This window comes from Haliotis rufescens, unplaced genomic scaffold (genome assembly GCF_023055435.1).
Source record: "Haliotis rufescens isolate VD_foot unplaced genomic scaffold, xgHalRufe1.0.p SCAF_5, whole genome shotgun sequence".
Classification (NCBI taxonomy): domain Eukaryota; kingdom Metazoa; phylum Mollusca; class Gastropoda; order Lepetellida; family Haliotidae; genus Haliotis; species Haliotis rufescens.
The window spans coordinates 22,572,803-22,594,523 of record NW_025964223.1 but is presented as its reverse complement, the minus strand read 5'-3'; the positions used below and the strand labels follow the sequence as shown (position 1 = coordinate 22,594,523).

General features: G+C 40.9%; 1 protein-coding gene across 1 annotated transcript; it reads right to left on the bottom strand.

The window, feature by feature from the left end:
- Positions 1 to 3,327: 3,327 nt before the first annotated feature.
- LOC124111850 (8-oxo-dGDP phosphatase NUDT18-like) lies at positions 3,328 to 20,850 on the bottom strand. Its single transcript, XM_046471709.2, has 8 exons — positions 20,737 to 20,850; positions 16,535 to 16,690; positions 14,706 to 14,866; positions 12,548 to 12,668; positions 9,538 to 9,634; positions 8,486 to 8,632; positions 6,590 to 6,695; positions 3,328 to 4,896 (listed from the first exon to the last, which is right to left on the bottom strand). The coding sequence occupies exons 2-8, from the start codon at positions 16,620 to 16,622 to the stop codon at positions 4,639 to 4,641; spliced, it is 978 nt and encodes a 325-aa protein (XP_046327665.2). The 5' UTR covers positions 16,623 to 16,690; positions 20,737 to 20,850; the 3' UTR covers positions 3,328 to 4,638.
- Between the last annotated feature and the right edge of the window lie 871 nt (positions 20,851 to 21,721).

Genomic DNA, 21,721 nt, shown 5'->3' with positions numbered 1-21,721 from the left:
GCGCCATCAGTGGTTATTACAAGTTATGTCCCTTCTTAGCCTCTCATATGGACCAATCAGATTCCATAACTTGCATTTGTTTCAAACAAAATGGTGGCGCCCAGTCAAGACGATCTGATCGATAATCAAGATCTATGTTGTGATAAAACGGGCCTTACATAGCGAAGTGCATCAAATCACGCAAGCACCTTGATTAAAAACATGAAAAGTTTTGGAAAATATCTGTTGACAACAAGTTGGCGGTGCACATGCTTTGCAAATCCTGCAATCGACCAAAATCTGCGCAACAGTTTATGAACCGGATTTTGATTTTGTTGCGCGATTTTGATTGGACTATGCATAGTCTCGTTAGTCCAGCCAAAATGTAACTCCCTAATACCAGCCTAGTTCGGCAAGGGTGGAAACTGGATTTTTATAGTCAGTTAACTCCCTTGCTTGGGGAAGACATTGCTTCACAGGCTACATGATGTCAAAGCTAAGGAGTGAGTGAGTGAGTGAGTATTGACATGAAAAAATGCATTACATAGTCTAAGTATTGTGTTGTGCACTGTATGTTTTAGTGCAGCTTTTGTCAAGATTTTGCTGTCACTCACCATGTTTGTTTTATTGCCTTATAAAAATGTTCAAAAATATTTTTGTTTACATTAAGCCAGTCTTATTAAAATCAGAAATTAGTGCTCGCTACTGCTACACATGAAAACTCAAGGTGCACCAATGTATTGTTTCAACTCCACTAACCAATAATCTCATATTCCACTTTGCTTCTGAGACAAGCAATCACAGAGAAATCAAAACTACATTTTTGTATTGATGCCATGACGACAATGTTTCAGTTAGAAAACAAAAATAACGTTTCCAGATGCTGGTGTTTCTGAGCGTTCTTTGCCAGGGATTTCAAATGAACCGATTCTTCAAGACTTCCCATGAGACACCCATGACGCCACTCCATTTGTACATGTGCCAAAGGATGATGTCATTTGTTTCATCTACAACTTAACAGAATGCACAGAAAACTCCACAAAACCAAGTTGTTCACATAAACAGTAATCACACTCAATACACAATGAATAAACAGTCATGTCAACATATCAAATATCACAGCTGGGGTACTGTCAAAATTGTACATCTACAAAGAGAGTATTCATATGCAACCAAAGTGACCATGCTTCACTTACATAACACAGCATCATTTCCATTTGCCCCAATCCCACTAGGCCCCTGTTGTTTGTTTGAGTGAGTGAGTGGGTGGGTGGGTGTTTGGGTGAGTGAGTGTGGGTGAGTGAGTAAGTGAGTGAGTGGGGTTTAACACCGCCTTTAACATTATTCCAGTTATATCACGGCGTGTCAGCTTAATGTGGGAGGAAAGCCTGAAGTGATGCAGGTCTCAGACGTTTACCACATCGGTGAAATCCATGAGCACTGGTATGGTGCTGACATACCTAGAAACATAATCAGGGCGAACCGGGATTCGAACCCACAATGATAGGTTTCCCAAGGGGATGAACTCTGCACAGCAAATCGCGGCACCTTAGACGACTGGGCCACCTGTGCCATCCCCCGCCCCCCCAAGTTGTTTTAAGACACTAATGAGGCCTAGTTGGGTGGGACCCATTAAACAGTGTTTTTTTACCAGATTACAACGCCTTCCATTTTACAATGAAAATTATTTCTTCACACCTGTGAACTGCATGAAATCCAAACGATCGTACACCATATTGAACTTTTCGGCCATTGTTCTGCTATGTTGCAATTCACCTGATGATATTGCAAGCACAAGATAGACCTTAAAAGGTTGACAAAAATAAAACACATTGTCTACTAACATTCTTGAGTGTTCATGATACTGTTATAGTCAGGAAAGTCTAAAACTGTATTAGACATTGACAACAAATTGAAATTGTATTTCCTCTTATGAACTTTTACATAACAAATAATAAATACATTGTCACATGTCTCCCTACGTATGTCGTATTTTAAAACAGGACAAGAAATTAGTAAAAACAAATATTATTTCACTTTCTTCGGTGACAACAAGCATTGAACTTAACACTCCCTTGTTCCAGGGAATAGAAAAACTTTTTAAAAACTTTCTTGAACACAGCTTAAAAAGCTGACAAAATGCAAAGATCATATACATGTACTTACTAAATTAAGTGTACCTAACAAATTTACAGGTCCAGGCTGTTGATCAAGCCTGAAGAGGACTCTGAATTATTATTTGGTACCAAGAGGACTCTGAATTATTATTTGGTACCAACAATGTGAAAAAATATTATCATTCTGATCATGGTTTTTCTACACAAACTCAATACAGAAAACTTTCTCAAAACATATTACCATATTCGCCATACTAAGCACCCCATACCACTAACAGCCCCTGACCAACTTCTACATTAGTCTGTAAGAAATCTTCATAAATAACCCCTAATCTCTAAATTTCCATGTCAGTCTGTATTTTGTGTATTTTACAGATTGTACAGAAAACACACCAGTGTAGGAGTATCAAACAATATTATAGAAACATTGAAAACAAAATTAAATTGTGCATGGTTTTAATAAGTACCCTCTTAGTCAATTTTTAAGTGCCCAGGGTGCTTATTATGGTGAATACGGTATCAAACAAACCCAAGTGTTCTGAATCATGAAGCAACTGATATTTTTCAAAAACAAGACTAGTCGGAACAGGGTTCCAAAAATCTGATAACCATGGAAACAAGTGAAAAAGGAGTCTGTTTCCACTCTTGCAACACAATTCTGTAACTATTGAAACATATGTACAGTCATGTAATATTTTGATAAGTACTTCTTGTGTTCAACAACCTTGCCACACAATGACAATAGTCTAACCAAGTTCTAGATTTAGCAGATTGTAGTGCCCTGATTCTTGCCAGACAAATGTATGGAGGTTTCCTGAAAGGATGCCCACGTGTCTCTTCAAGTAAGGTATATTTTGCATAAAAACAAATGGAAAAGCAAGCGATTAACAATATTCCTTGTATATTTCATTACATTACGCTTATCGGAGACCATACACCAAGGGTCGAGCTTTTTGGCTAATTAAGATCTGATCACTGATGTGCCAAAAAAATTATTCCGTCGCTGTGCAAGATCTGCAAGATTTGAAGGCTAACACGGGAGGTTTATAGCGAGTGAGTGAGTGAGTTTGGTTTAACGCCCGTTTTAACAGTATTCCAGTTATATCACGGCATGTCAGCTTAATGTGAGAGGAAAGCCCGAAGTGATGCAGGTCTCAGACGTTTACCACTTCAGTGAAACCCACGAGCACGGGTATGGTGCTGACAAACCTAGAAACATAATCAGGGCCAACCGGGATTCGAACCCACAATCATAGGTTTCTGGCGTGCCCAAGGGACGCAACTCTGCACAGCGAATCGTGGCACCTTAGACGAATGGGCCAACCGTGCCCCCTGAGAGTTTACAGACTTTATTTCCATCATATCTTTGATCCAAGGCTAGTTATGTTACTTTCCTTGACTCTGTAAAGAACAGCAATCATTTATTGTAAATATGTTAAAGGTTTATTTAGCTTACAATAGCTACGAAGAAAAACGGCATCATGCACTGCTTCTATGTTCCTAATAATACACGTAGAAAATATCCGTATATGGACTCTGCACTTATTAATACTCCCTATATTGTAGTGAGGATATCGTTGGTAACTGCTGATATCTTAACTTGTCATTGATGGACACTTGCAATGTCACTAGGCTGATCAATGGTTACATCTCAAGCGCTGATAATGGAGGCAGTTACCAGGGAAGCAGCACCAATTCTGTCAAATACTGTATAACAATAATTAAGATGTGGGATTGATGGGGGAGACCATCTGCGCAGGTTAAGTTTCTTTCACTTGGGTGAAATCATTCCACATGGCATAGTAGGTCCATCCTCTCTCATCCAGGGTATTATATCTGCACTGTATCATGACAAATACTCAGGAACCACATGCCACCATAGACTCATTTTGAGTCGACATGATACTACAAATAGCCATCCAATCAAATTAGAATGCTTTTTATGATTGACACAAGAGGCAATACAACAGTCCTTGACTCACCCAGCTTTCTATTTCAAATACAACTGGGATCATTTGTAAGCATTGACATTTACACCAAATGTAAGACTCAGGAAAGCATCTTTACCAGCAAAAAATTCATAATAGGTTTCATGATTCAAAAACTCTTTTCTTTACCAAGTTCTCGCTCATGTGAGACTGTTATGCCGAACTCTAGTTCAAAAGGATCATTCTTATTAGTTGTGGATTTGAAGCTTATGAGTGACAGGAATGATGAGTGAGTGATACAGACCTTCAGCTGGTGACATCGCTTCCGAAACAAAGCAATAATGGTGATAGGCTCAAGGGTATTAATCCTAACAGTATGGAGCTGTAATACCCTGGATAATCGAGGATGGAAAAGCTAGGCAACTATTTGTCTTGGTTTGCTCTCTCCATCATTGTCCATGTCATGTACACATCATCAGATCCCATCCTCTCATTCAGACCTTAGCTGAGTCACACAATCCAGACCTAACGCACCCCACAGACAGCACTTTAAAACACTGTAGAACATCCCCCACACAATGCATGTTAAAGTTTGGCAATGACAAATAGAAGGTTCAGTGCAAGTCAATTAAAGGAACAAGTAGCTCCTGCTGAATCCGAGTGAGGAGCTCCGTGTGTAAACTGTCATCATGCAGACTCCTCCACTCATAGCTTGGGTTCTTTATCTGGGGCGTCTGGTCACTCCCCAGGCCTTCATACATATACACCATTGTGTAACACACACCGTCATGTTCACCTTTAGGTATCCCACAATGCTCCACAGACAACAAACCACAGACCTTTGGGACTTCCTGTGCCTTGCCAAAGGCACTCTGAAAAAGTGAAACATATATCATAACATGTCTTTGAATAACATTTAGAAGTGATATACCGTATTTGATGTAATAAGCACCCAGGGCGCTCTCAAAATTAGAAACAGGGGGCTCTTATTTTAATTAAATAAATTTCGTGGTTTATGCTGACAGCCTGAAATGTTTATGTACGACAGATATATTTTTCCAGAATGTAATTGCCCATAATAAAGGGTGCATATAACACACGAATGCGTATTATACGCGAAAAGATAAGTCTTGTGTACAGTGATCAATCGGAAGGGGTGCCAATCAGGATTGTTCACTAGCCAATATATTAGCAAATATCGCCTCGGGCGCTTATTAGAGCAGGACGCTTATTACGTCTAATACGGTACATAAGAGAGAGAATTTAAGTATGTCAACTTCTTTATTATGAAGATACATGTTTTGGAGTAATGGTTACTCCTTAATAAGGTGAATGAGTATACAGAGCTCCAGATAAGCTGCGTATCTGCGTAAAATACGCATCAGATACATGTATGCAGAAATATGCAGTAAAATCAAATCCAAGCGTATCAAATACGCAACGAACATTACAGATACGCTACAAAAATAAAACTTGTGTGTATCATCAAAATATTGTGAAGTAACCCTGCGTATTCGATTAGCAAATCAGCAACTTATTTTGAAATTATAAACGGGCATTCCGTCAACCATGCCAAACTCCACGATGACAGTTACATCATGATCATTTGCCATCACATTTTCTTATGGAAGTATCGTGGTATTTTTGAGTCCTATAAAGCTCTCGAACCCACCTGACACCAGTTTGCAGGGACTAGATGAATAGTGTTTTTAAATATTTAACTTAAATACCCACATGTGTAAAAACTAGTTGGTAACAGAAATTTGAATACCCAGATAGAATTACTGATATCCAATGATTTTAAAATGCATGGGTAAAATACCCACAACACCAAAAGCTTATCTGGAGCTCTGAGTATATGTTTAGTCCTCCACCTGATGAAGGATGAAGCATATACTCCAAAACATGTTCCTCATAATAAAGAAGTTGACATCCATAACCTTTCTCTCTTATATCACAACATATTTCCGTAACGAAATTCATTTTCACTCAGGCTGAAAAGCAAGTCAGTGTGTGAATATTTTCTTTTTCTCTGCTGTAAGCAATATTCCAGAAATATTAATATCCAGAAATAGGCTTCACACACTGTACTGGTGTGGGGAATCAAACCCGGGATTTCGGTGTGACGAACAAACACTTTAACCACTTGACTACCCCCCCACCCTGAAAGCAAGTCAGAAACAAAAGGAGACACTTATCAACTGATGGTGAATGACTTGATACTTCAACATAAACTCAAATCTGATAAAAGTTTTGAATTTTGGAAAATGGAAATAGAGGAAAACAGACAACCATTAACCACAAGCGAAATCGGCCTCCAAAATAAATTTCTCTTACTGAGGTAAAAACGTGTTCATGGTGTTTGAAGCGTTGAGCAATTTCACTTTACTTGCCCTTATGCTCTTATGGGAGTATGATCTTAGAAGTGCTAACATCGTTTTGTGTAAAAGGGCCTATGTCCTTCTTGTACAAGTGAAGCGACACACTGGGCAACATTGATGATGCAATGTTTTCACATATACCCATTGTGCTAGACAATGCAAAACCATTCAACTGACTGCTTACCTTCACAACTCTCTTGCAACACGCAGATACTGCCCGATCCCGGGGGGCAATCATCCCACTTGGGAAGTGGGCACCATTTTTGGTGTTGATCAAAAGTTGTTCTTTTCTGAAAAAAAAACAACCCTTAGAATGCATATGTAAGTATCCACAAAGGTGTGCAGGTCCAATACAGTGGTCACACCCCATGGTACAGGTCCTATATAGTGGTCACACCCCAGTGTACAGGTCCTATATAGTGGTCACACCCCATGGTACAGGTCCTATATAGTGGTCACACCCCAGTGTACAGGTCCTATACAGTGTTCACACCCCAGTGTGCAGGTCCTATACAGTGTTCACACCCCAGTGTGCAGGTCCTATACAGTGGTCACACCCCAGTGTGCAGGTCCTATACAGTGGTCACACCCCAGTGTACAGGTCCTATACAGTGTTCACACCCCAGTGTGCAGGTCCTATACAGTGTTCACACCCCAGTGTGCAGGTCCTATACAGTGTTCACACCCCAGTGTGCAGGTCCTATACAGTGGTCACACCCCAGTGTGCAGGTCCTATACAGTGGTCACACCCCAGTGTGCAGGTCCTATACAGTGTTCACACCCCAGTGTGCAGGTCCTATACAGTGGTCACACCCCAGTGTGCAGGTCCTATACAGTGTTCACACCCCAGTCTGCAGGTCCTAATACAGGGGCTCACACCCAAGTGTGCAGGTCCTAATACAGGTGCTCACACCCCGGTGTGCAGGTCCTAATACAGGTGCTCACACCCTGGTGTGCAGGTCCTAATATAGTGATCACACCCCAGTGTGCAGGTCCTAATACAGGTGCTCACACCCTGGTGTGCAGGTCCTAACACAGATGCTCACACCCTGGTGTGCAGGTCCTAACACAGATGCTGACACCCCGGTGTGTAGGTCCTAACACAGGTGCTCACACCCCGGTGTGCAGGTCCTTATACAGGTGCTCACACCCTGGTGTGCAGGTCCTATACAGTGGTCACACCCCAGTGTGCAGGTCCTAATACAGGTGCTCACACCCTGGTGTGCAGGTCCTATACAGTGGTCACACCCCGGTGTGCAGGTCCTAACACAGGTGCCCACACCCTGGTGTGCAAGTCCTATACAGTGGTCACGCCCCAGTGTGCAGGTCCTAATACAGGTGGTCACACCCCGGTGTGCAGGTCCTAATACAGGTGGTCACACCCCGGTGTGCAGGTCCTAATACAGGTGCTCACACCCGGGTGTGCAGGTCCTAATACAGGTGCTCACACCCTGGTGTGCAGGTCCTATACAGTGGTCACACCCCAGTGTGCAGATCCTAATACAGGTGCTCACACCGCAATGTGCAGGTCCTAATACAGGTGCTCACACCCCAGTGTGAAGGTCCTAATACAGGTGCTCACACCCTTGTGTGCAAGTCCTATACAGTGGTCACGCCCCAGTGTACAGGTCCTAATACAGGTGCTCACACCCGGGTGTGCAGGTCCTAATACAGGTGCTCACACCCTGGTGTGCAGGTCCTATACAGTGGTCACACCCCAGTGTGCAGGTCCTAATACAGGTGCTCACACTGCAATGTGCAGGTCCTAATACAGGTGCTCACACCCCATTGTGCAGGTCCTAATACAGGTGCTCACACCCTGGTGTGCAGGTCCTAATACAGGTGCTCACACCCCGGTGTGAAGGTCCTAATACAGGTGCTCACACTCTGGTGCAAGTCCTATACAGTGGTCACACTCCAGTGTGCAGGTCCTATACAGTGGTCACGCCCCAGTGTGCAGGTCCTAATACAGGTGGTCACACCCTTGTGTGCAGGTCACAATACTGGTGTTCCTTAAACCACTAAGGCAGGGACCTAGTAAAGGTTAAATATTTTTTGAAAGCAAGCTAGCTGACAGTACCGGTCATCCAACTTGAAGACAATCACGAGTCTGAGAACCAGGATGCAGTGGTCACGTAGGGCAGGTAGCATAGCCGGGTGACGAGCTGCTTCAACCGCTGCATAGTACTTCTGGGTACACTTGATCAGCTTTAGAATGTCAAAAGATCTGAAAGTTTCATTAATATACATTAGATTCCTTCATCAATCAATCACTTTCTCTATCAAAACAGAGAGAGATTATCATAAGAGCATAAACACTGACTAAGTAAACTGTTCGTGAACTACATTTTGTCTTATTGGATATCAGAGGCTAAAATAAACTGTTCAATCTTTCCTTAAACATGTTCCTGACAAAAGAAATAACAAAGATGCCTTGACTCAGCTCTTTTCATGCAAGGTTTCATCAGCTTCCATTCTAAATACAAGAGACACATAGTACATCTGGGTGCTACCACCTATCTTGGTTTATTGCCTATCTTGGCCTACCACCTATCTTGGCCTACTGCCTATCCTGGCCTACCACCCATATTGGCCTACCACCAATCCTGGCCTACTGCCTATATTGGCCTACTGCTTATCTTGGCCTACTACCTATCTTGGCCTACCACCTATCTTGGCCTACCACCTATCTTGGCCTACCACCTATCTTACCCTACCGCCTATCCTGGCCTACCGCCTATCTCGGCCTACCGCCTATCTTGGCCTACCGCCTATCCTGGCCTACTGCCTATCTCGGCCTTCGGCCTATCTCGCCCTACTGCCTATCCTCTATCTCGGCCTACCACGTATCTCGGCCTACCGCCTATCTCGGCTTACCGCCTATCCTGGCCTACCACCTATCTTGGCCTACCACCTATCTTGGCCTACCGCCTATCTTGGCCTACCATCTATCTTGGCCTACCACCTATCTTGGCCTACCGCCTATATTGGCCTACCGCCTATCCTGGCCTACTGCCTATCTTGGCCTACTGCCTATCCTTGCCTACTGCCTATCTTGGCCTACTGCCTATATTGGCCTACCACCTATCTTGGCCTACCACCTATCTTGCTCTACTGCCTATCTTGGCCTACCTCAGCTGCGTCTCCGAGCTCTTGATGGTGTCCATGCTCATCCAGCGACCTTGTAAGGATTCTGAATCCTTCTCCTTGGTTGACTTCAGATTGCCTCCTGAACGGAACAACGGAACATTAACAACAGCTCATCAGCAGATAAACACAACAGCAGCTCAGCAGCAAATAAACACAACAGCAGTTCATCAGCAGATAAACACAACAGCAGCTCATCAGCAGATTAACAGAACAGCAGTTCATCAGCAGATTAACAGAACAGCAGCTCATCAGCAGATTTAACAGAACAGCAGCTCATCACAATTAACAGAACAGCAGCTCATCAGCAGATTAACAGAACAGCAGCTCATCACAATTAACAGATCAGCAGATAAACAAACATTTAATAATTAAAAAATATAGATAAATATGCCTCGGTCGTATGAAGCCAATCACTCTCCTACCCAAAGTTCCTTGCGGCCAGCCAAGTACCGGTCACATGTCACATCTTACATAATCTATTCATGTGTCTTTCATGAAAGATTTAACATTCATTGTGAAAATATCCTAAAATGTGAAAAACTATTTTCATTTGCATACTCTTCCTCCACATGCTGTCATTGAAGCCCTATGGAGAGCTGACAATACCCTTACTTTGATGCGTAAAGCTATATTGTCATGCACCTCACTGTCACAGTTGTAGCAGTACACCTGTACAATTATGCAAATCAATTTTTAAAAAAGGGCACCGAAAGGCTTGCATTGATCCTGCCTGTTCTTATTTAAGAATAAGTATTTACAAACAAGAGAAAAAAGTCCCCGCAAAAGCATACAGCCGCAGTGCGGTCACTGGAGCAGAAACTTCTCTTGCTGAATAAGGCGAGCAGAAACTCAGGGGTTATCAGTTATTGTTTACAAACAATACTTCAGAGCAGTCAACGTACTGTCCCTTTAATATAACAGCAGCTCATCAGCCGATTAATACAACAGCAGCTCATTAACAGAACGGCAGCACATTAACAGAACAGCAGCTCATCAACAGAACAGCAGCTCATTAACATTACAGCATCTTCAGCTCAATAACAGACAAGCATAGCACAGGCTAGGTCAACAACAGCAAACAGAAGTTCTGGGACAGAACAGCTCATTCACAGCAGTGCAGCCGATCAAGAATAGGACAACAAAATCACTGCATTTACAACAGTACAGCTGAAAGTAATGAGAAACCAGTTCTCCACATCACAATATGGTACCTAATTTTCAGAGGTCATGTTCAGTAATATGACAGCAGATGATGTTCAGAACAGAGAATGTCCCGCAGAATTCAAAACTATGAAGTGTATGTGTGTACTTTGAGTTTTATTCGACTTGAAAGTGAGGGTTGAAGAGGAGGGACATTTTGGGGTCTTTCTCCACAGTTTTCCTCCATACTGAGTTTCATCACTGCCAAAATGGGATGTAGCCATTTGTTTCCTGTAGTAGATTCATCCTACAAACAAGTCAGTGAGTAGGGTTTAACACTACTTTGAACAGTATTCTAGTTAGCTTACTTTGGGAGGAAACCTGAAGTAATACTGGTGTCAGATGTTTACCACTTTCATGAGCATGGGGATCATGCTGACAAACCAAGAATGATAATCTGGATGACCGGGATTCGAACCAATGATCATAGGTTTCTGGCATGTCAAAGGGGTGCAACTCTGCACAGCGGCAACCCACAAGGACTGGTCCAGGATCGCAGTGGGCAAGTCGGGATTTGAACCCATGATTTCCCGATCCTGATAGTTACATATTTGAAAGATAAATAACCTGTTTGATGGAAAGCATGCCTTTTCCAATTCTTGAGCTGGTTTGAATTGTTATTCATGGGTCATAGAAGGCCATAATTTCTTTCCAAAGATCATGATGAAGATGAAACCTGTATAATTGTCACTCACCACATCCTTAAGGTGAGCAGACAGACAGACAAAAAGACAGACAGACAAAAAGACAGACAGACAGACAGACAGACAAAAAGACAGACAGACAGACAGACAGACAAAAAGACAGACAGACAAAAAGACAGACAAACAAAAAGACAGACAGACAAAAAGACAGACAAACAAAAAGACAGACAGACAGACAAAAAGACAGACAAAAAGACAGACAAAAAGACAGACAAACAAAAAGACAGACAGACTAAAAGACAGACAGACTAAAAGAGACAAACCAAAAGACAGACAAACAAAAAGACAGACAAACAAAAAGACAGACGAAAAGACAGACAAAAAGACAAAAAGACAAAAACACAGACATGTCAAAAGAAGTGAAAGAACTCCTGATTCTTTCAAATTACTTTAGATAATGTGTCATGCCATAACAGAATAAGTATAGTAACATGAAAGAACCAGGTGTTCTTTCACTTCTTTTGAGCAGTATATAACATGATATAAAGTAAAAGATGACCATTTGACCATGCTGGCAGCCATGTCAGTCAACATACAATTGTGGTACCAAGACAATATCCATGACATTATCATCTGATCATTAAGAGGTTTTTCATGTTAATGGCCCTTTCTTTTCAGTGATATCTTTCATTTAACATTTTCATTAGTCATCTTTTCAATTTTAAACAAAAGTATGTAAGTGTTTTCTTTTCATTCTGGTTCTACAGAAGAAGCTAAGTATGTTGTTTTTTGCAACAATAGCTACCAAAAATTACTTCCAATTTCTGCATTATAGTGTTACTCACACCAAGTTACAGATTTTTGGGCATTGTGGAAGATATTTTAATATCACAGTGTACAAAAATACTATTTTAATTCATAGCAAATAAAGATTCAGTTTCATATAGGAAGAAACTTGAACATCCTTGTAACCAGGATCGCCTCCACAAAATTTTCAAGTAGTTGGAGAAGACATCTTAAATGTCAAATGTTTACACAATGGTGACGGATGACATGCTACAACATAAGCTCACATGGCATTTTGACCAAGTGAGCTCAAAATGGGCCCTGGCTTTGCCCTGACATGGCCCTGCTAACTGTGTATTGACCTGTGACTCTGCCTGTGAAGGTGAACCTATGCCAGACACCCGAGCTACACTCCACACTGATCAGGGTTGTCGGCTCACACTCGAGGCCAGTCTCCTCTTTGACCTCACGCTTCACTCCATCCTGTGTAATACAGAGACGAAGCATAGTACCAGCAGACCACAACAGTGTGGGAAATAGTCAAAATATCGCTTGCCACGTGGGCTAGCTGGCCGTAAAAGTTACTAGCCAGAATAAACATTTCACTAACTTACATATGCTACAGTTTATTTTTCGAGAAATTAGATTCTACAATTGTATCAATAGAGTAAACCCAAACAGCAAATCATGAGTAAATATTAGAAGGGGGACTACTCTGATCTTGCAACCTCGCTTTGTTATGGATATTAATTTGATTTTTCGCTGATCATATATATATAGAAATGGGAGGATATAATTCAATTTTATCAACCATTAAAGAAGTGTACATAAAAAGATCACCGTTACAGTTTCAGTAGCCTGTCGGGCTTGGGACATTTCAGAGTCTTCAGCCCAACTAAAGTTTTACTAGCCCACGGCTAGCAGGGCAGCTATTTCGCACACTGGGCCATAACATTAGTTACAAAGGTACCTGACAACAAAACATACTTCCTTAAGCATAAACAGAGCCACATGTGTAATGTGGGTCAAGTTATTGCATTGTTCTGGGACCAGCTACTTCCTACTTTGTTAAACCATCACCCAGCACCGAGCAAAACACTGCTGTGTAAGCATTATACACTTTGCATTCTACATGTTCTACAATATGATACAAAGCAAACTTTTCAGTATTAGGCCAGGCCAATTTACACTTGTTTTACAGACTTTCATCTCCAAAGAATCCAATGGCTGGAGGAAATAAAAAATAAAAAACTCTTTTGTGAATAAAAAAACAATGACCATATTTTTTACCATGATTACTGCACTGAGCCTATTGCCATATTGCCTTGTGTAAAATGTACACCCACCTCTGTCAATTGTTCAATTGGTTTCTTAGCACCGCACACAGCAATATTCCAGCTATATGACAGCGGTCTGTAAATGATCCAGTGATTGATATCATGAGCACCAACAACACCTATGCTGTCTAGTATTCCTACAAGGGTTCACTGTTCATACCTGTTTAAATATATTCCATGTTTTTTTATAGCCCACGAAAATTGATCCAGCTTTAATATTTTTTATTAATATTTTATATTTTTAAGCATTGTCAGGAAACCACTTTTCCAACATAATTAGAAGTCAATTTCCATTTTGCTCCATTTTTCTTTTCCTTACACAATGTCATTCATAGTGTGTCAGATTCATGGCGGAACCTACATGTAGAGACCATGTCTTTAGACCCATCTCGTCAAAGTTCAAGTCATAGAATTATTACTAAAGAGGTCATGTGGCTCATTAAGATCAAGTTTACTTTTATAGATTTGCAAACAACCACAAAAAATTCACACATTCATATTTGAAAAAAACAAAACATGAGTTACAAGAATTTCTTAAAATGACCTTACACTTAAACATCGACATTTTCAGGTAAAAAGAAATGTTATTTGTTTGTTGTTTTACATCACACTCAGCAATATTCCAGCTATATGATGGCGTTTATATATAAACGAGTCTGGATCAGATAATCCATTGATTGATATTGTGAACGATCCACAGAATTGGGGTAAGATGAGTCAGATGACACGTCATCAACCAAGTTACTGAGTCTGAGCACCCGACCCATTTTCAGGGATTTATCTAAGATTCCACACTCAGTGCTCTTGGCAGGCAAAATGGGGAAAAAATGAGAGATATTGTTCAAAATTGGATTTTGTTACTGTTCATATTTTTTAATTTTTGAAAATTTGAATTTTTTAATTCAAATTGGGAATTTTTACTGTCATTTGCTGCAGACTTGGAACATATATATCATCCTCTGAGCAGGGCCCACTGGCACAAATCGATTTTAGCCCTACGACTATTGTGAGCCTATGTTAAAGTAGGGGAGTTACGATCATCTTAGCACTAAGGCTGCTTTGTGCAAGTGGGCCCAGTCTACCCGGTAGGTAAATCCCTGATTTGGTCGCCTTATAGGACGCTAGGGAGATATTCTAACCCAGATTGCCACCGGGACTAGATGAGGGATGTAAACAGTCCTACCACGAGGTTCTCTCCTGGCTCCAGTCTCCCAGCGGGCAGGTACCAGTCTCCATAACAAGACCGCTTTGCTTCCTGCATCATCAGCACCTCATTCTTGTCATTGATGAGAACCCCACACACAATGTAGCCAATCGACAGCTTTGTCAGTGGGACAAAAGATTCTGAAAAACACAATAAATATAAACATGTGTTTTGAGGGTGTCACTTGTACACTGCATGAGATTTTACCACCGTGGGTTTGTAGAACAAGAGACAGAAGGTCAAATAAGCTTGTACACTCCAGTACACACTGCTAGTGATATAACTCATAGTACACTCTGCTAGTGACACACATAACTCATAGTACACCCTGCTAGTGACACACATAACTCATAGTGCACCCTGCTAGTGACACATAACTCATGGTGCACCCTGCTAGTGACACACATAACTCATAGTACACCCTGCTAGTGACACACATAACTCATAGTACACCCTGCTAGTGACACATAACTCATAGTGCACCCTGCTAGTGACACATGACTCATAGTACACCCTGCTAGTGACATATAACTCATAGTACACCCTGCTAGTGACACACATAACTCATAGTGCACCCTGCTAGTGACACATAAATCATAGTGCACCCTGCTAGTGACACACATAACTCATAGTGCACCCTGCTAGTGAGACATAACTCATAGTACACCCTGCTAGTGACACATATAACTCAAAGTGCCCCCTGCTAGTGACACACATAACTCATAGTACACCCTGCTAGTGACACACATAACTCATAGTACACCCTGCTAGTGACACATAACTCATAGTACACCCTGCTAGTGACATGTAACTCATAGTACTACCTGCTAGTGACACATAACTCACAGTGCACCCTGCTAGTGACATGTAACTGATAGTAAACCCTGCTAGTGACACACATAACTCATAGTACACCCTGCTAGTGACACACATAACTCATAGTACACCCTGCTAGTGACACACATAACTCAGAGTGCACCCTGCTAGTGACACACATAGCTCATAGTACACCCTGCTAGTGACACATAACTCATAGTACACTCTGCTAGTGACACACATAACTCATAGTACACCCTGCTAGTGACACATAACTCATAGTACACCCTGCTAGTGACACACATAACTCATAGTACACCCTGCTAGTGACACACATAACTCATAGTACACCCTGCTAGTGACACACATAACTCATAGTACACCCTGCTAGTGACAAATAAAAAGAGTACATGTTTACGAGTTCACAAGTTACAAAAAAAATAAAACTGTGAAATATTTGTGTGTGACAATTTGATCTATCTTGTGACTGCCATCAGACTTTCCTTGAGGTAACTTCAACTTAATTACAGGTAGGCAAAGCATGTATACTGTTGGTCATCTACCACCTACGACTCGACCTTCGTTAAAACGCTGATCATCTATAACACTCATCAATTATTTGGACCCCGAAGGTAGCGTTGTAGCGAGGGATCACTGTATCTAGTTTCACTATACAGGGTTGACACGCCCAGTCTAACCTGGATCTCAAAGCAATCAGAGCACAATGACAGGTTTCACCTCACTTATGACAAATAGGAGTCACAGCATATTCATCTGAGAATAGATGAGGGCAGGTTTAAGAGTAATAGAACTAACACATAAACAACTTTTAGTCCTTTACAAGATTTTGATAACAAAAATATCATCATGAAAGTTCTGTATTCCAAATTGCAGTTCTATTTTTGGTCTTCATCAAGGATATTGATATGAATGATCTTTATTATGATGACAACATTTATGAAGACACATTTCCGCATACATGTGCATCTCACCTGCATCTATAACTCTGACATCAACGTGCGACATCGGGATGGACTCTCCTCGAAGAAGTCTTCTCAAGTTCTCCTCCAAGTCATCCATTGTTTTCCTGTCAGTCAGTGGTGAGTGGGTGGGGTTTCTGTCTCAGTAGCAGTGTGTATGGCAGTTAACTGAAATAAGTGATCAGGAGTGTTTAGCAGGAATCGATCACAATTTTGGGGAATTGAATGCAAACAATGGTGCCTCAGCACCTACAAATGACAGATGTGGAAGTATAATTACACAGAAGCAGTAACCATGGTTACTTATTTTGTCAGAGCTGACAGAAATGGGTATTGTCTGTTTGCAATGTTTAACATGGCTGATTGTGTATCACTGCATAAATAGATTGCAAGTGATTCTGTTCCATTTGATTGGCTAACCAAGAACCGAGAATATATTTATGATGGACAGAGAACACATGACGGGGTAGCCAATAAGACAGGAAGCCAGTTAAACAGGATAAGTATACATAGGTGGGGTGATTATTGCTTAATGAGTTCATAGCAGGCGGATGGTATGAGTAGCCTTCATCTCTGTTGATTGATGGCTTGTGGCAGTGAATGTGGACTACTTCTGTTAGTTTTCTTTTAGTGAAGTCATGGAGGTTATTGAAGAGGATTTGGACAATTCCCCAGTTGATGTGATTGGGGCTGTTCCTGCCTTGTTGGCTTCCTCATCATGTGTTCTCTGCCCATCATGTTATAGTATTATCCCTTTGTTGTCACTACTTAACATACTCATGTCAAACTCTCTCTTGTATGCAATTGTTGTTTTATCACTTGCCCATGAAGAGATCACCCGTTTAATTAACATACAGCTGTATTACACATTGTGTAATACCAAAATGCGTGCTTGTGTACTCTCGGAACACGTTTCACGAACAAATATTGAAAGCTCTCAACATCCCTTGGCTTATTCAACGACATTGCACGTGAGGATGATAGATCACTGAGAGGAGCTTATGCACACTCGATGACCCCAGCAACCTTGTTGCTAGGCTGACATCACATGGCATTGTTTCGCCGAAGGATCTTGCAACAAAATTCCACAAATTACGTCATCGGGTATTGTGACGAGATTGGTAACTTTGAGGTGCAAGGCCCCGTTCCACAAGGCGATCATACTGTAGCGCAACGACAGTCGTTGGTCTAAGTTAAAGTATGTGAGTTGCGATAACCTTAACGCTACAATAATTTTGTGGAAGGGACGCCTGAATTCTAAAGGTGGGCCGTTGTTTGGTATTAAAATCATACGTTTCAAGTTTTGAATTGTTTGACTTGTTAAATGGCAAGTAATAAATAAGATACTAAACTCATTCCCGTGTAAAACCAATTTTATGAAACTCGTGAATAGTTGTGGTATCTGACGAGCAAAAGCAAGTCAGATACCACAACTATTCACGAGTTTCATAAAATTGGTATTATAAAGGAGTGAGTTTAGTATTCTATATATTGTTAATCCTCCACCTACCATATATATTCAGTACCATATCATATCCATATATCATATCATTCATATCTAAGAACCCTATCAACAACAGTGCTGGTTACGGGATCCATATCCACAGCTCCAAACCCCAAGCACATTCGGTTCGCCTGCCTGATGGTCAGTCAGAATTCACGGCTGAATTGGAGGCAATTCATCATGCACTCAAACTCATACCGGAACTCCCGGAAGCAAAGGCAGTCGTCCTATCAGACTTGCTAAGTGCACTTCAAGCCATCAGCGGCAGAAACTCAAACTCCAGGCCAAACACAGTCAACAATATTCTATATGAATATACAAAACTATCAGACCAAGGGCCACAGGTGGAGCTGTGTTTGATCCCCTCTCACATAGATATTCATGGAAATGAAAAAAAAAAATCACTGGCAAAGCTAGCTCTAGACAAAGCAGAGATACAGCCTATTCCCTTAAGTAAACTAGAGATAAAAAGCAAAATCAAAGCCTCCATAGCCCAAAGAGCCCAATGGGACGCAAGTAAGATCGGCAGATGGCTATACAAAATTCAACCCAAGATCCAACAAAAGCCAAACTTACTCAAATGAAAGGAAAATTTTAATTGCCATCACGCCTCAGACTCTGTCACAAAAAGCACTATGACAAGGTTTGTTCATCTTGCAATCAGGCTGAATCCATTGCTAACGGGTTGCTAGAATGTCAAGACCACACCCCAGCCCGGGCTCAGTTAAAACAAGAATCTGCTATCTGTCGTAGATCTCCTAAAGCCAAGAGATGCAATAGCAAAGGCCAAACTAACTCTATTTCTGAGAGATGGACAGCTACTCGAACGTATATAAACAGAGCAGACATTATATCAATATACGAATATAGAAATATAGGACCTAGGGCAGCTGTCGTAAGTCTATGTTAAAGTATGGGAGTTACGATCATCTTAGCATTAAGATTGCTTTGTGGAACGGGGCCCTGGTCTTTATTACCCAAACAGGATTTCAGTAATAAAACGCTTGTTACTGATTGTTAATTGTTACTTTAATTATTCACAATGTCATGATCAAAGGTCATTTCTAACATTCAACAATGTATGCAATGTTGTACTTTTTGTAGGATTAACAGAAAAAGCAGGAACAGTACATGTATAATAAATTAAAAGTGAGTGAGTATGGTTTTATGCCGCTTTTAGCAATATTCCAGCAATATCATGGCAGTGGACACCGGAAAATGGGCTTCACAAGTTGTACCCTTATGGGTAATCAAACCTGGGTCTTCAGTGTGACAAGCAAATGCTTTAACTACTAGGCTACCCCTACGCCCCTAAGAATCACAAGACAGATAAACGTGGCAAACATACAAGTCAATGAAGACAGTTGTCACCACCACGCCGTTAACTTTAGGCCATATAATAGCTTGGTTTGTTTTGGAAGCCAAATATGGAACATGAGATTTCACCACTTTCACTAGGGCATTTAAATACTTTCTGCGAGTATTATGATTTTTTCTCTCTCGGAAATATACTCAATGTATCTCGGAAAATTGATATTCGCAACAAAATCACACTCATTTTGTTCACTTTTCTTGTCCTTGAAATACCAACAATGGGTGTGGTTCAGTGGTTGGTGACTGTGTAAATGTGCAAGAACAGAGAGACAAACTATTTCTTTCAAACTCAAAATGTATAACTATACATCTATTACTTTCAGACTGATGTTCAATTTATATATTTTACTCATATAAACAAATACAACAACTAGCCTATCCAGTGACAAATGTTCACACTGCAATATTAACATGATGAACATGTCACCAGTATATCGGTATATATGGTCTATGTTTAACTTAACTGTCCATCAACTTCTCTTTTCGAATGTGTCAATACCGAAATAAAGATTGTGCCTGTACCCAAAAATTCAATAAAGGGGGAGAACAAAGATACAAATTAGGGCTAACTCGGGTACTCGGGTCGGGTGGGTACTGAGGAGGACCCGGGTACCCACAGGACTACCAAGACCTGTGGTCACGTGATATATTGTTTAATGACAAAAAGTATCTAAAACTCTATGTTTAAACTACAAGTCACTCATGTTGGCAGTTCTTCCTAACTACTACGCCCATTCCTTCTGACTTTTATATGTTTTAATAAATATAAAACTTCAGTCAACTTCAGTGTACACACCAGATCATTTCATACATGTATCTAGACACATTTTACCAGCGCTGCGGTCAAACTTTTCCCAATCGGAAACCTACAGCGGGTACCCGGGTAGGGTCGGGTAATAGGGGGGTGGGTACCCGGGTAGTAAATCTGGACTCGTCCCAGCCCTAAAAGTACTAATACAAATACAGCAACGATCAATATATTAAACAAACGAGTTGAAACGTACTCTGCAAAATGAAAGCACAGGCTCTATTGTACTTTAAGAGAGGCCCTCGCACCCTCGAGAATATCTTTTACATATTTAAACGTACAACAAAAGCAGAATTTATGGCAAGTAACTTTTCCGTAAACAGTTAACAGATTACAAATTCTATACAAAATGCTGCGCAGCCAGTTGATCCAAACACAATGACGTCAAGATCCAATTCGTTCTATGATTCACCCCTTGCAGTTGTCTGAGTCGAGCACCTCGTCCGAGACAGCGTATTACTAAAGTTCTGACTAGGCTAAATCATTGACGCTCCGATCTGTTGGATTTGTTAATCCTAGATAACTTACTGGACTCTTGCTGAGCTGTCCCTAGAGGTGTGTTGCTTGTCGACGTTGCGTTTGCTGACATGTAGTGTCGTATACCTATTTGTGGTAGCTGTAAACAATTTGTGTACATTAGAGTTACTTGCCCTTGATTTTATTGACGTCGCTAGACTTTGTCAGTCTCCTATCGCCGATAAATTTCAAACTATCCCGTCTCCGTTTACATTGATAACAGTATTGTGAGCTAAGTTTGATGTTTTCTTATGATGAAAACACATAGTACCAATATCAATTGTCACTAAAACAGTTAACAGTTAGTAAGTGTAGTTGTATTTAGACAGATCTTTGTGAGCCAGTATATTATGCTGCATGTAGAACTGCAATGACGGTTCTTAAACATTATTATAAACATTGTGCATATATATACTGGACAAAGTGAGGACATTTTCTCTTTACTGTTTGTATACAGATTTGGTTTTGGAAAGGGTAAATTTCTTCTACATTGCCCAAAAGAACACACACACACACACACACACACACACACACACACACACACACACACACACCACCACCACCACGCATGACGGCGGTCTGTAAATAATGTGGATTCTCGACCATAAAATCCAGTGATTGACGTCATGAGCATGGATCTACGCAATTGGGATACAATGATATGCATCAGCCAAGTCAGCGAGTTGTGATACTTTGTAGTCTGTTTAATCCAAATTGGCTTCTTCTCACGTATAACTTAATATTGCTACTGTGTAACAGGCTGAAGTATTTATGAATGTGTATATGACATTTAATTAAGGTTGGTTCCTAAGTTAGTTGTTAGTTAGTAAAGCTGGCTGGCCTTGTAGTTAGTTAGTTAGTTAGTTAGTTAGTTGGTTGGTTGGTTGGTTGGTTGGTTGGTTGGTTAGTTAGTTAGTTAGTTAGTTACAATACGAATATATTATTAGTTAGACTGTTATAGTTAGACTATTAGTTATATTTTAAACTTTAGCATTTT